The sequence below is a fragment of the Hyla sarda genome, chromosome 2, assembly GCF_029499605.1.
Source record: "Hyla sarda isolate aHylSar1 chromosome 2, aHylSar1.hap1, whole genome shotgun sequence".
In the NCBI taxonomy this organism is placed as follows: Eukaryota; Metazoa; Chordata; class Amphibia; order Anura; family Hylidae; genus Hyla; species Hyla sarda.
Genome location: NC_079190.1, coordinates 286,634,440 through 286,650,301, shown reverse-complemented (window position 1 = coordinate 286,650,301; position 15,862 = coordinate 286,634,440). Strand labels below are relative to the sequence as shown.

The 15,862-nt window shown below is 45.4% G+C and overlaps 1 protein-coding gene across 2 annotated transcripts in view; it reads left to right on the top strand.

Moving 5' to 3' along the window:
* LOC130356191 (arf-GAP with SH3 domain, ANK repeat and PH domain-containing protein 3-like) overlaps positions 1-15,862 on the top strand; it is a 151,183-nt gene that overhangs the window by 21,505 nt on the left and 113,816 nt on the right. For both annotated transcript variants that reach the window (XM_056557348.1, XM_056557347.1), the window contains exons 2-5: positions 2,466-2,538; positions 4,357-4,502; positions 11,734-11,808; positions 11,895-11,944. In XM_056557348.1, coding sequence (XP_056413323.1) covers positions 4,500-4,502; positions 11,734-11,808; positions 11,895-11,944 — 128 coding nt within the window. In that variant the 5' untranslated portion in view covers positions 2,466-2,538; positions 4,357-4,499. The remainder of the gene's footprint in view (positions 1-2,465; positions 2,539-4,356; positions 4,503-11,733; positions 11,809-11,894; positions 11,945-15,862) is intronic.

Genomic DNA, 15,862 nt, shown 5'->3' with positions numbered 1-15,862 from the left:
AGTAGTTGTTTTTTCTATATAACAATACATCTGGTATGTCGTTTCCCTTTATGTCACTTATTTAACATCATGTATTTAAACTGAAATGATCATTGTTGCCCACAGCGACCAACTTCTATTCGTTTTACTGCCCTGGAAAAATGACAGTGAGACTCCTGGCAGAGAAGGGAGTGAGTCAGGTCAATAAATACTGCTAGTTAAATTCACCCGTGAGATTTTACAGTACAGCGTTCTTCAGCGTACAGCGTTCTACTTACCTAAAGGGGAGTGGTAGTCTGAGACACCCTGTATTGACCTACTTGTGCCCTTCACTAATTGACACCGGTGTAATGTACCCAGCATTTTCAGTAGCGTTTCCCCATAATAGTTGAATATAAAAAATGACCTACTTTTATGGACTACCAGATATTGTGATATTTTTGGAGCAATGGTGTTGATAAATACATCACCATGTAAAGTCGCTTGCACAATGTGTCTTTTTTTTTTTGATTGCGCACTGACTTTATTTATTATCACATTTTTGCACTAGTTTTCTGTTGTTTGTGCTGGCTTCATCATTTTTCTTGTGCGCTTCCAGGGGGCCTCTTTAGCAGATGCGCTGGTTGAGGCGCTGAATCTGTCACTTGAGCAAAAATTATTTATGTACAGATGTACTCCAGGAATCAGCTGGCATAGGAATGTATTGTGCATTTCACCCTTTTTTTTCACTATTCCTGTTATTTGCGCAAATTTAGGAAGTGATGTGCCCACATAAGTTTTGCGCAGCAGCAACTGGGAAAACCACACACATTCGCAGCATGTTTTGTGTTGCTCAAAATCTGCTGGATATGATAAATTCCCCCCTAATGTTTATTGTTGCCATTTTTCACCTTCATTTCTACATCTTATGCCCTGACATTAAGACAAGGGCATTACAGTGACTCTTTCATAACTTCATTGTTTTACTCTAAGAAAAAATTGCAGAAAGCTTTTCCAAAGGGTAACAATAAGTTGCCCTAAGCAAGAAGTGCTGCCAAAATGCCACTTACAACACTGTACACATGCTGTGCATGCACCTCCAACATGCTTCCCATGATCTAGACAAACATGTCCCACTGACAAACTACAAGTAACCCCCCGACCTACGATGGCCGCGACATACGATCATTTCAACATACGATGGCCTCTCAGAGGCCATCGCATGTTGTAGGCAGCATCAACACCCGATGCTTTTTTATGTCGGGGCCATCGCATAAACGGCTATCCGGAAGCGCAGACTGCTTCAGCTGCCACCGGATAGCTGTTTACGGTGCCCCGTGTGGTCCGCTGACGATCACTTACCTGTCCTCGGGGCTCCGGCGTGTCCTCTTCAGGATCCCCTGCATCGTCATCCAATAGGAGTGGCATGCGTAGCGACGTGATGGCGGCGACGGAGAGCGAGGATACCGGGGAAACAGAGGCCTTGCCGGAGCGTCGGGGACACCTCTGGGACGCGGCCACAGCGATGGAAGGCGACATCCCGGGCAGCGGTGACGAGCGGTGACGGTCCGGAGTGGCGGGGACACGTGAGTATAACTTCCAATACCAGTGGTCTTCAACTTGCGGACCTCCAGATGTTGCAAAACTACAACTCCCAGCATACCCGGACAGCCGTTGGCTGTCCGGGCATGCTGGGTGTTGTAGTTTTGCAACATCTGGAGGTCCGCAGGTTGTAGACCACTTTTTATACTTTACATTGCACGGATCCCTCAACATACAATGGTTTCAACAAACGATGGTCCATTTGGAACGGATTACCATCGTATGTTGAGGGACCACTGTACACCAATTCTTCTCACGCCACTCAAACTGAACACATGCACCAACTTTGTGCTGGACCAATGTCACCCATGTGCTACCTACACCCAAGACCCAATACAAAGACAAACAAGTTCCACCTATAACCAGGGCTAGTGCCCCTCATGCATCTCATGGATAAGCTCCACACACAGGTATCAATTATGTATCACTTATGTGGAACACAATCAAGTAGACAGATACCACATGCATTCTGTTCACTTGACGCATGAGAAATATTCACAATGAATGATGCAATGTTTCGCCATCATCCATGCTTGATAAAGACACCTTTCCCAAAACGTCACATCACTTGGTGAATGAACTAAAGACAACAGTTTAGTTGAATTCTGGACCTCAGACTATGTTGTGACATTTTGTCTTCTGGTCTATGTTCTGGATTGTTGGTCTTGTGCACTGGTAAGGGTCTTCAGTACCTGCTTCTCTTTGTTCTTCCCTAATCTTACTGTGGCCATCCCACCGATTGGGTCTTTGGACAGCTGTACCTGCTGCACAGGCGATATTGGGGGTAATGATGATGTTTTAGTTTGTTCCACTATAAAGCCCTAGCCTATCTATGTTTACTACACCTCATAATTCGCATGACCGATCTCTTACTTTTTATGTTTAATCATTTTTTTTACTGACAGAGCTTAGAGACTGACCTACAGGTTCTGGGCAGGATCCGGAAGAGTGTTAGATCAATCTATTCTTCAGGTCTCTGTGAGTATAATGGAAACAGATGGGTATTTGTGGGAGTGCAGATTATAGTTTATATTACACCTTCAGCTTCATATAATATTCCACAGAAAAAAAGGCAATTCAGATTTTTTTCCCGTAGTTGTTATTCACCATACCAAAATCTTCAGAAGCAATTCCTGGTATCCAGCAATGATATGACTGGTGCAGAAGCACACCAACTCTTGGCCTAGAAATCCTGCATAAACAGGCAAGCTTAGATGAGCCCAGAATACATGTTTAATACCACAGGGAGAAAGTAGAATACGCATCCAGACATCTCTGACTGGTCTTATTTTCCAAGGGAACAAAGGATTAGGTTGACATTTACCTAATATGTATGGCCAGCTGAAGATAGCTTTGTAGATTGGTGCCATGAACACTTTGGGGGACATGTATCAATAATGGTGTAGCAATGTGTGATTTTTTGTATGGTTATTTTGCATCAAATGGAGCATATTTGCGCCAAAATGATCAATTGTCGTACACAAGTTTGTAATTTTGGCACAAATGTAGCCCTACAAAAGGCGCAGACCCCAGAATTCCAGGCAGTAAATCTGACTTTGGGGCGTTCTATTGTTATAGCTATTTTCTCTGTCACTTTATTCATGGTGTAGATTTGCGCCTAAATGAAGGTATTTGCGCCTAAACTTGCGCCAAATGGAAAAGTCGCAATTAATGAATTCCAGACCAAAGAATGATTGTAACTGAAATCACGACTAACAAAGTGAAATCAGTGATTTTGTTCTAAACCATTTGGCGCTATTGTTTGTCGCAAAAAATGACATAAAGGAAAAATTGTGACAAATCACAGACAAAAGAACAGGGTAAAAAGCTTCATACATACCCCCCTTTGTCTTTATAAACAATGAAGTAATACTTAGGCCCTTGTCACACTGCCGTTTCTCCCCCATCAAGAAAGGCCATTAAAGTCTCTCTCTCTCTCTCTTTTTTTTTTTTTGTGTGACTTTAACACCCGTCCTTGTGATGGGGAGCAACAGGTAAAAACGGGTCCCGACGGCTCCCATTTACTATATGGGGCTGTCGGGCGCCTTTATTTTTTGATGGAAATAGCGGGAGAAAAAGACGGCACATGCAGTAATTTTTCTCCCGCTATTCTCCCCGGCTCCCCTGACGGTCGTTACACTACCATGTCATAACGATAGTGTGAATGTAGCCTTACCTATATAAAGAATGCAAACCCTTTAAGAACCCTTCAGGTTCATGTTTCCAAAGAAGTGGGAAAGAAGAGTCTTGCAATTTCAGCATCGGAAATGTGATTTCAGTATAAAAACTTTCAGAAAATATAACCATCGTGGAGCAGTTGTGGCCAGCTGTAAAGTGTGACTGTCTCCATATAATACTTAGGGGGGCCTGGCTGTGCCAGAATGGTTTCCACAAATTCTGAGCATGTTTGTGGATGGATAAACAGGGATATCACATTAAAACCTAGGACCACAGACATTAAAGGAGTACTGCAGTGTAGGACAATTTATCTCTGAGCACGAGGAGAGCTGGAGCACTGCACAGGAGATTGTGAGGGGGAGGAGGTCTTGGGGGCCCCAGAGGTTGGACCCCCGCTATCAGACACTTATTATCATTCCTTTGAGTAGAGGATCATTTGTCCTACACTGCAGTACCCCTTTAAGGCATATTAAAATCATAAGTGATCCAGATCTCGTACATGGTAATCCTGAATAAACATGAGATGGCATATGCTAGAAACAGTGATCTAGTGAAAATTGTCATTTAGAAGGCATCTGTATATACAAATCCCAGATAATCGCTCCTATTCATCTCCAGCTTTTGTGGAAGCTCAGGAGAGCTTTGTGGATGCTCTGCAGTGTTTGGGTTCCAACCAGCTCTCATCCAACAACCATGAACTAACCACTGGCTTCCTGAACTTGTCTGTCCTTTCAAGAGAGCTGGGTGCACTCTTCAGTAACATGGTGAGTGTATTTTTACACATTTAACTTTTATTAACTTTTCTGTTTTACCAACAAAAATAGTAGATTGGCGTAGCTTTATTAGTTCAGTGATGCGGATGCAAAATCATAGAATGTTACTAAATCTTGTAATTTTGTAACCTTTTTTATTGGACTAGCAGTATTTTGTAGTGCACCTGACACAACAGGGCTAGGTAAGTGTTACGCCGAGCGCTCCGGGTTCCCGCTCCTCCCCGGAGCGCTCGCTTCACCTCCTCCGCTGCAGCGCTCCGGTCACGTCCTCTGACCCGGGGCGCTGCGATCCTGCTGCTAGCCGGGATGCGATTCGCGATGCGGGTAGCGCCCGCTCGCGATGCGCACCCCGGCTCCCCTACCTGACTCGCTCCCCGTCTGTTCTGTCCCGGCGCGCGCGGCCCCGCTCCCTAGGGCGCGCGCGCGCCGGGTCTCTGCGATTTAAAGGGCCACTGCGCCGCTGATTGGCGCAGTGGTTCCAATTAGGGTTATCACCTGTGCACTCCCTATATTACCTCACTTCCCTTGCACTCCCTTGCCGGATCTTGTTGCCTTAGTGCCAGTGAAAGCGTTCCTTGTGTGTCCCTTGCCAGTGTTTCCAGACCTTCTGCCGTTGCCCCTGACTACGATCCTTGCTGCCTGCCCCGACCTTCTGCTACGTCCGACCTTGCTTCTGCCTACTCCCTTGTACCGCGCCTATCTTCAGCAGCCAGAGAGGTGAGCCGTTGCTAGTGGATACGACCTGGTCACTACCGCCGCAGCAAGACCATCCCGCTTTGCGGCGGGCTCTGGTGAAAACCAGTAGTGGCTTAGAACCGGTCCACTAGCACGGTCCACGCCAATCCCTCTCTGGCACAGAGGGTCCACTACCTGCCAGCCGGCATCGTGACAGTAGATCCGGCCATGGATCCCGCTGAAGTTCCTCTGCCAGTTGTCGCTGACCTCACCACGGTGGTCGCCCAGCAGTCACAACAGATTGCGCAACAAGGCCAACAGCTGTCTCAACTGACCGTTATGCTACAACAGTTGCTACCACAGCTTCAGCAGTCATCTCCTCCGCCAGCTCCTGCACCTCCTCCGCAGCGAGTGGCCGCTCCTGGGATACGCTTATCCTTGCCGGATAAATTTGATGGGGACTCTAAGTTTTGCCGTGGCTTCCTTTCCCAATGTTCCCTGCATCTGGAGATGATGTCGGACCTGTTTCCCACTGAAAGGTCTAAGGTGGCTTTCGTAGTCAGTCTTCTGTCCGGAAAAGCCCTGTCATGGGCCACACCGCTCTGGGACCGCAATGACCCCGTCACTGCCTCTGTACATTCCTTCTTCTCGGAAATCCGAAGTGTCTTTGAGGAACCTGCCCGAGCCTCTTCTGCTGAGACTGCCCTGTTGAACCTGGTCCAGGGTAATTCTTCCGTTGGCGAGTATGCCGTACAATTCCGTACACTTGCTTCAGAATTGTCCTGGAATAATGAGGCCCTCTGCGCGACCTTCAAAAAAGGCCTATCCAGCAACATTAAAGATGTTCTGGCCGCACGAGAAATTCCTGCTAATCTACATGAACTTATTCACCTAGCCACTCGCATTGACATGCGTTTTTCTGAAAGGCGTCAGGAACTCCGCCAAGATATGGACTCTGTTCGCACGAGGCGTTTCGTCTCCTCGGCTCCTCTCTCCTCTGGTCCCCTGCAATCTGTTCCTGTGCCTCCCGCCGTGGAGGCTATGCAGGTCGACCGGTCTCGCCTGACACCTCAAGAGAGGACACGACGCCGTATGGAGAACCTCTGCCTGTACTGTGCTAGTACCGAACACTTCCTGAGGGATTGTCCTATCCGTCCTCCCCGCCTGGAAAGACGTACGCTGACTCCGCACAAAGGTGAGACAGTCCTTGATGTCTACTCTGCTTCTCCACGTCTTACTGTGCCTGTGCGGATGTCTGCCTCTGCCTTCTCCTTCTCTACAGTGGCCTTCTTGGACTCTGGTTCTGCAGGAAATTTTATTTTGGCCTCTCTCGTCAACAGGTTCAGCATCCCAGTGACCAGTCTCGCCAGACCCCTCTACATCAATTGTGTAAATAATGAAAGATTGGACTGTACCATACGTTTCCGCACGGAGCCCCTTCTTATGAGCATCGGATCTCATCATGAGAGGATTGAACTTTTGGTCCTCCCCAATTGCACCTCGGAGATTCTCCTTGGACTTCCCTGGCTTCAACTTCATTCCCCAACCCTGGATTGGTCCACTGGGGAGATCAAGAGTTGGGGGTCCTCTTGTTCCAAGAACTGTCTAAAACCGGTTCCCAGTAACCCTTGCCGTAACTCTGTGGTTCCTCCAGTAACCGGTCTCCCTAAGGCCTATATGGACTTCGCGGATGTTTTCTGCAAAAAACAAGCTGAGACTCTACCTCCTCACAGGCCTTATGATTGCCCTATCGACCTCCTCCCGGGTACTACTCCACCCCGGGGCAGAATTTATCCTCTCTCTGCCCCAGAGACTCTTGCCATGTCCGAATACGTCCAGGAGAATCTAAAAAAGGGCTTTATCCGTAAATCCTCCTCTCCTGCCGGAGCCGGATTTTTCTTTGTCTCCAAAAAAGATGGCTCCCTACGTCCTTGCATTGACTACCGCGGTCTTAATAAAATCACGGTTAAGAACCGCTACCCCTTACCCCTCATCTCTGAACTCTTTGATCGCCTCCAAGGTGCCCACATCTTCACTAAATTGGACTTAAGAGGCGCCTATAACCTCATCCGCATCAGAGAGGGGGACGAGTGGAAAACGGCATTTAACACCAGAGATGGACACTTTGAGTATCTGGTCATGCCCTTTGGACTGTGCAATGCCCCTGCCGTCTTCCAAGACTTTGTCAATGAAATTTTTCGTGATCTATTATACTCCTGTGTTGTGGTATATCTGGACGATATCCTAATTTTTTCTGCCAATCTAGAAGAACACCGCCAGCATGTCCGTATGGTTCTTCAGAGACTTCGTGACAACCAACTCTATGCCAAAATTGAGAAATGTCTGTTTGAATGCCAATCTCTTCCTTTTCTAGGATATTTGGTCTCTGGCCAGGGACTACAGATGGATCCAGACAAACTCTCTGCCGTCTTAAATTGGCCACGCCCCTCCGGACTCCGTGCTATCCAACGCTTTTTGGGGTTCGCCAATTATTACAGGCAATTCATTCCACATTTTTCTACCATTGTGGCTCCTATCGTGGCCTTAACCAAAAAAAATGCTGATCCCAAGTCCTGGCCTCCTCAAGCAGAAGACTCCTTTAAACAACTCAAGTCTGCCTTTTCTTCGGCTCCCGTGCTCTCCAGACCTGACCCTTCCAAACCCTTCCTATTGGAGGTTGATGCCTCCTCAGTAGGAGCTGGAGCTGTTCTTCTACAAAAAAATCCTTCCGGGCATGCTGTCACTTGTGGTTTTTTCTCTAGGACCTTCTCTCCAGCGGAGAGGAACTACTCCATCGGGGATCGAGAGCTTCTAGCCATTAAATTAGCACTTGAGGAATGGAGGCATCTGCTGGAGGGATCAAGATTTCCTGTTATTATCTACACCGACCACAAGAACCTCTCCTACCTCCAGTCGGCCCAACGGCTGAATCCTCGCCAGGCCCGGTGGTCTCTGTTCTTTGCCCGATTTAATTTTGAGATTCACTTTCGTCCTGCCGATAAGAACATTAGAGCCGATGCTCTCTCTCGTTCCTCGGATGCCTCAGAAGTTGATCTCCCTCCGCAACACATCATTCCACCTGACTGCCTGATCTCCACTTCTCCTGCCTCCATCAGGCAGACTCCTCCAGGAAAGACCTTTGTTTCTCCACGCCAACGCCTCGGAATTCTCAAATGGGGTCACTCCTCCCATCTCGCAGGTCATGCGGGCATCAAGAAATCTGTGCAACTCATCTCCCGCTTCTATTGGTGGCCGACTCTGGAGACGGATGTTGGGGACTTTGTACGAGCCTGCACTATCTGTGCCCGGGATAAGACTCCTCGCCAGAAGCCCGCTGGTTTTCTTCATCCTCTGCCTGTCCCCGAACAGCCTTGGTCACTGATTGGTATGGATTTTATTACTGATTTACCCCCTTCCCGTGGCAACACTGTTATTTGGGTGGTCGTTGATCGATTCTCCAAAATGGCACATTTCATTCCTCTTCCTGGTCTTCCTTCTGCGCCTCAGTTGGCTAAACAATTTTTTGTACACATTTTTCGTCTTCACGGGTTGCCTACGCAGATTGTCTCGGATAGAGGGGTCCAATTCGTGTCTAAATTCTGGAGAGCTCTCTGTAAACAACTCAAGATTAAATTAAATTTTTCCTCTGCATATCATCCCCAGTCCAATGGACAAGTAGAAAGAATTAACCAGATCCTGGGTGATTATTTGCGACATTTTGTTTCCTCCCGCCAGGATGACTGGGCAGATCTCCTTCCATGGGCCGAATTCTCGTATAACTTCAGGGTCTCTGAATCTTCCTCCAAATCCCCATTTTTCGTGGTGTACGGCCGTCACCCTCTTCCCCCCCTCCCTACCCCCTTGCCCTCTGGTCTGCCCGCTGTGGATGAAATTTCTCGTGACCTTTCCATTATATGGAGAGAGACCCAAAATTCTCTCTTACAGGCTTCTTCACGCATGAAGAGGTTCGCGGATAAGAAAAGAAGAGCTCCCCCCGTTTTTTCCCCTGGAGACAAGGTATGGCTCTCCGCTAAATATGTCCGCTTCCGTGTCCCTAGCTACAAGTTGGGACCACGCTATCTTGGTCCTTTCAAAATTTTGTGTCAAATTAATCCTGTCTCTTATAAACTTCTTCTTCCTCCTTCTCTTCGTATCCCTAATGCCTTTCACGTCTCTCTTCTCAAACCACTCATCCTCAACCGTTTTTCTCCCAAATCTGTTCCTCCCACTCCTGTTTCCGGCTCCTCGGACGTCTTCTCGGTCAAGGAGATTCTGGCTGCCAAAAAGGTCAGAGGGAAAAATTTTTTTTTAGTAGACTGGGAGGGTTGTGGTCCTGAAGAGAGATCCTGGGAACCTGAGGACAACATCCTTGACAAAAGTCTGCTCCTCAGGTTCTCAGGCTCCAAGAAGAGGGGGAGACCCAAGGGGGGGGGTACTGTTACGCCGAGCGCTCCGGGTTCCCGCTCCTCCCCGGAGCGCTCGCTTCACCTCCTCCGCTGCAGCGCTCCGGTCACGTCCTCTGACCCGGGGCGCTGCGATCCTGCTGCTAGCCGGGATGCGATTCGCGATGCGGGTAGCGCCCGCTCGCGATGCGCACCCCGGCTCCCCTACCTGACTCGCTCCCCGTCTGTTCTGTCCCGGCGCGCGCGGCCCCGCTCCCTAGGGCGCGCGCGCGCCGGGTCTCTGCGATTTAAAGGGCCACTGCGCCGCTGATTGGCGCAGTGGTTCCAATTAGGGTTATCACCTGTGCACTCCCTATATTACCTCACTTCCCTTGCACTCCCTTGCCGGATCTTGTTGCCTTAGTGCCAGTGAAAGCGTTCCTTGTGTGTCCCTTGCCAGTGTTTCCAGACCTTCTGCCGTTGCCCCTGACTACGATCCTTGCTGCCTGCCCCGACCTTCTGCTACGTCCGACCTTGCTTCTGCCTACTCCCTTGTACCGCGCCTATCTTCAGCAGCCAGAGAGGTGAGCCGTTGCTAGTGGATACGACCTGGTCACTACCGCCGCAGCAAGACCATCCCGCTTTGCGGCGGGCTCTGGTGAAAACCAGTAGTGGCTTAGAACCGGTCCACTAGCACGGTCCACGCCAATCCCTCTCTGGCACAGAGGGTCCACTACCTGCCAGCCGGCATCGTGACAGTAAGATATCCAGATAGAGGAATTAGGGGCAACAGACATATAGAAAGGCAATACAATCATTTGGTGAAGCTGGTTTGCCACCATAGGGTTTCATCCAAAAGAAGCAAACAATGGGAAATAAGAGAGAAGATAAGGACAACGCAAAGATAAACCAAACTGTTCTAAACAAGTATACTCAGAATAGTTAACATTATCTAGCAGATAGAGAAATAAATAAGTGCAAACCTTGCAGGATTGTCTAAGGGGCTTACGCATATATCTAAATGCTTTTAAAAATAGCTCAGGCAAGGTGGCAGCATAACAATGTGTAAAAATATTAAATAAAAAATTACAATAAGAAAATAGAAAAAGATTTGAAAAAAGAACATGTTTCGGTATCTGCTTCTACTAGGCGTCACTTTCCCTTTAGAGTCAGAGAGGCATTCTGCTAGGCGGGATTAATGACAGCAAGTGACTGAGGAAGGTGGCTGGGATAACAAAAAGGCCCTTTCTAAAGCTGTCGGCAGCTCCATATACCCAGCACTGTGCAGAGGGATATGAGCAGAAAAGACAGAAGGATTGTGTGTTCAGGAGGCTTGGGGTGGCAACATTTTCAAGCAGCAACTCCGGTGCCATGTTGTAAGCCCCTCTCTCTTGTCCCGATGGAGGCAGGAAGAATGCAGAAATGGCCTGGCATGATTGGGGCACTGTAAGTGCAGCTTATCCCCATTACAGTGATATTAATCCCAAAGTTAACAGGCCCAAAACATTGTATAGCTCAAGCACTTCATTGCCATCGCACTCAGCCACACCCCCGTGAGTGTACTTTTATGACACAACTCCTATTAGCTCTCCCTTTATGAATGTTCACCATTAGCTCCCCACCCCTGTATGTAGCTACTGCCCTGACAGCACATTTTCCTCTTCATATGGCTCCAATTAAAGAGAAACACCCAGAGAACTTGTGGGAATATGCAGACTATTGCAAGAGTGTAAGAAGGAAAAGTGCTGCAAACAGAAAAGCAAAGGAAAGTGTAATAAATCAAGGAAGAATTTGGAAGGCAAAGAGACATTTTTTTGAGGAGAAGTTACACTTTTAGTAATTCTAGTATTTAGTATTTATTTAAAATAACCAGTACGGTACTACTGATTTTTCTGTATAATTTTTTCCCTCATTCTCTGGTTGCTGAGGGAAGCCACAACCGTTGGCTAGATATGTCATACTTTTGTAAAACCCCTATGCACATTCTGCTGTTGTCAGCAAATTTGACAATAAGCACAAACCACCAGATGGGGAACAGTATCGACAACTGTTGTCTATTTAATAAGAGACCTACAGTATAACAGTAATACAGAGCTGGTATCTTAGGAAGAAAAATCATAACAAAACACTTTTACATTCCTTTAACTCTTCATTGCATTTGCTAGATACACAACCTGAACAGCATCCTTTCTTTTCCTGTGGACTCATTACTACGCGGAGATATAAAAGATGGACGGATGGTGAGTTGGCATCATTTGCTTTGATACTATTGAATTGCAAGACATTTGTTTTTAGCTGCCTGACACCTCTTTATCTGTTACTACAGGAACTGAGGAAACAGGCAGACAGGAGCTGGAAGGAATGCGAGATAAGAATGTAAGATTACTACTTACAGGGGGATTACTATGTGGTTGGTGCATGCGGGAGAAGACCAATAGTTTGTGTAGAAAAGTGATTGTAATTCTATGGAATGGTTAAGTATGTCTGATATTCTAATACCTCTGGATTTCTTTATTTCTGAGAATACTAAATTTGCAGATTCACTGGGTTGTATACATTTGAATGTAGTAAAATATCATTCATTCAACTGTCAGTCTTGAAGGACATATTGTATATAAACGACAATATTTGTAAAAGAGGAAAAAGTTTAACGTGTATACCTTATTTTTTTTAATGTTGTTTAAGTGTTACTGTCATTTAAAAGGGGTACTCCACTTGAAAATATATATATTTTTTTTTAATCAACTGGTGCCAGAAAGTTAAACAGATTTGTAAATGACTTCTATTTAAAAATCTCAATCCTTCCAGTAATTATCAGCTGCTGTATACTTTACAGGAAGTTCTTTTGTCAGCAGAGAACACTGTGGGCAGACAGAAAGGAAATTCAAAAAGAAAAGAACTTCCTCTGTAGTATACAGCAACCAATAAGTGATGAAAGGATTAAGATTTTTAAATACAAGTAATTTACAAATCTGTTTAACTTTCCGGCACCAGATGATTTAAAGGGAACCAATCATCAGATTTTACCCTATATAATGCTTGGTGAAGCGTTATATAGGGTAAAATCTTTATTTTCACCATTCCCGGGGGATGCTCCTGCCCCCAGGGATGGTGAAGATATGAAGTTATAAACTAGTCACCGCCGCCGCCGTAAGTAGTCACCGGGGCGGGGAGCTCTTCTTATCTACTCCTGTTCTTTGGCCAGCAGCGACGCCCCCTCCGCTTGATTGATGGGCCGCGTCATCACTCTGCTCCGTCTGTTCAGTGAGCGGAACAATGACGCGGCCCATCAATCAAGCGGAGGGGGCGTCGCTGCCGGCCGAAGAACGGGAGTTGGTGAGAAGTGCTCCCCGCCCAGGTGACTACTTGCGGCGGCGGTGACTAGTTTATAACTTCATATCTTCACCATCCCTGGGGGCAGGAGCGTCCCCCGGGAATGGTGAAAATAAAGATTTTACCCTATATAACGCTTTGCCAAGCGTTATATAGGGTAAAATCTGATGATTGGTTCCCTTTAAAAAAAAAAAATGTTCTAATGGAGTATCCCTTTAACCCCTTAAGGGCGAAGCCCATTTTGACTTTAAGGACCAGGCACTTTTTTTTTCCTCCCCTTCTAAAAATCATGAGGCTCTCAATTTTGCACCTATAGACCCACATAAGAGATAGTTTTTTGCATCACCAATTGTACTTTGTAATAACATCAATAATGTAATAACAAAATCTATGGCAAAACCAAAAAATTATATTTGTGGGTTGAAATTGAAGAAAAACACGCCATTTTGTAACTTTTGGTGGCTTCAGTTTCTACACAGTGCTATCTTTGGTAATAAAAAAATGACATAGGTCCATTCTGTACATTCTGTAGGATACCCAATTTATGTAGGTTTTATTTAACTACTTGAACTAACTACATGCACTAAATTAGTATGTTTAAAATTGTCGTCTTCTAACCCTTCTAACTTTTATTCTTCTGCATACAGGGCTATATGATGGCTAATTTTTTTGGGCGGTGATCTGTAGTTTTTATCGATACCATTTTTATTTTGATAGGACTTTTTAATAATTTTTATTAGTTTTTGTATGGTATAGGAAGCGATAAAAAATGCACAGTTTTTGACCTTGGTGTTTTTTTTACGTGTACACCATCAACAGTGCGGTTTAACTAACCTTATATCTTAATAGTTCGGACATTTACTCCTGCAGCGGTACCACATATGATTATGGTTATTTTTTATTACATTATTTTTTTTAGATTATATTAAGTGTGAGACTGGAATAGGAGATTTGAAGAAGTTTTACAATGGGATAACAACTATTAATTTTAATCTTAAAGATAAGATATTTTGGTGTTAGTATGAGATCCCTAGTTGCTCATGACTCCTTACCGATTAAGATCCTAGTTGCTATGGAGATTTAAACTAGGGAAGGTGATGCAGGACATGTTTAGACAAAATATATAAAATGTTGCTTGGGTGCCTTGAAAGATCTTGAAAGTTTTTAAGTCAAGCTATGGATAGGTACATATGGAATATTTTGTACAGTTTTAGTGCTCCTGTATATAAAAAGGACATAGCTGAGAAATACATAGCTAAACTTTAGCAGGTACAGATGTAGGCTACAAAGGTAACTAAGAATAGGTGTTAGGCCCCATTCATACTGTGTTTTCATGCTATGTTTAATGCATATGCTTTTTTTTTGCAGGATCAAAAAGTGCACTATGCTATGCTTTTGGATCCTGCAAGAAGAAAAGGAATAAAACAGATACATTTGTACAGCTGTGTACAGTATATGTTAGCATACATTCCTTGATGTTAGTCAAGGACTACATTAACGTAGATGCTGTGGTACGTTTTGTTTACCTCTGAAATGTAGTGGGGCCTCTTTCAGTTTTGAGAAAAGACCATTTTAAGATGACTATGTATAAATATATATACTCCTGTGAGCATAACAAGGGGCATTGTCTATATTTAGAGGAAAAGGCATGAAAAACAAATTTTTTTTCTACTGAGCAGTGAGACTTTAGAAATGATTGGATTTTGTGAAAGACATATTGCATGTTATCTGTAGTATATCACTGAGATTGGGTGACTAGCGGAGTCAGAAAGGAATTTTCTGATTTTAAAATTGTTGTTAAATTTGAATATTAACCTCTTAAGGACGCAGGGCGTATCCATACGCCCGTGGGAATTCCGGTCCCCACCGCTAGCCGGTCATTATGCCCCCCCATGTCGGCGATGGCCGCAGATCGCTGGACAATTCAGTCCAGCGATCTGCGGCGATTCCGGGTCATTCGGGTCTCCAGTGACCCGGTGACTCGGAATTACTGGCTGATCGGGGCCGTCTCTGACGGCCCCGAACAGCCAGAGCCTGCAGGGGTGAGGTGGCACTGGTGCCACCTCACGATCGCCCTGATTTTTTTTGCTGTCCTGGCACCATAGGGGCTTCCTAAATGCGGCATGCCCCCAGAACAAAATTTCATTCAAAAAAGCCAAATGTGACTCCTTCTCTTCTGAGACATGTAGTGCGCCAGCAGAGCACTTTTCATCCCCATATGGGGTGTTTTCTGAATCGGGAGAAATTGGGCTTCAAATTTTGGGGGGTATTTTCTGCTATTACTCTTTTTAAAAATGTAAAACTTTTGGTAAACCAAGCATTTTAGGTGAAATTATTATTATTTTTTTTTACATATGCAAAAGTCGTGAATCACCTGTAGGGTATTAAGGTTCACTTTACCCCTTGTTACGTTCCCCGAGGGGTCTAGTTTCCAAAATGGTATGCCATGTGGTTTTTTTTGCTGTTCTGGCACCATAGGGGCTTCCTAAAGGTGACATGCCCCCCAAAAACCATTTGACGCTCCTTTCCTTCTGAGCCCTCTACTGCGCCCGCCGAACAATTAACATAGACATATGAGGTATGTGCTTACTCAAGAGAAATTGGGTTTCAAATACAAGTAAAAATGTTCTCCTTTTTACCCCTTGCAAAAATTCAAAAATTGGGTGCGAGTGTAAAAAATGAAGATTGTGAATTTTCTCCTTCACTTTGCTGCTATTCCTGTGCAGCCCCTAAAGGGTTAAAACGCTTATTGAATGTCATTTTGAATACTTTGGGGGGTGCAGTTTTTATAATGGGGTCATTTATGGGGTATTTCTAATATGAAGACCCTTCAAATCCACTTCAAACCTGAACTGGTCCCTGAAAAAAAGAGAGTTTCAAAATTTTGTGAAAAATTGGAAAATAGCTGCAGAACTTTGAAGCCCTCTGATGTCTTCCAAAAGTAAAAACACATCAATTTTA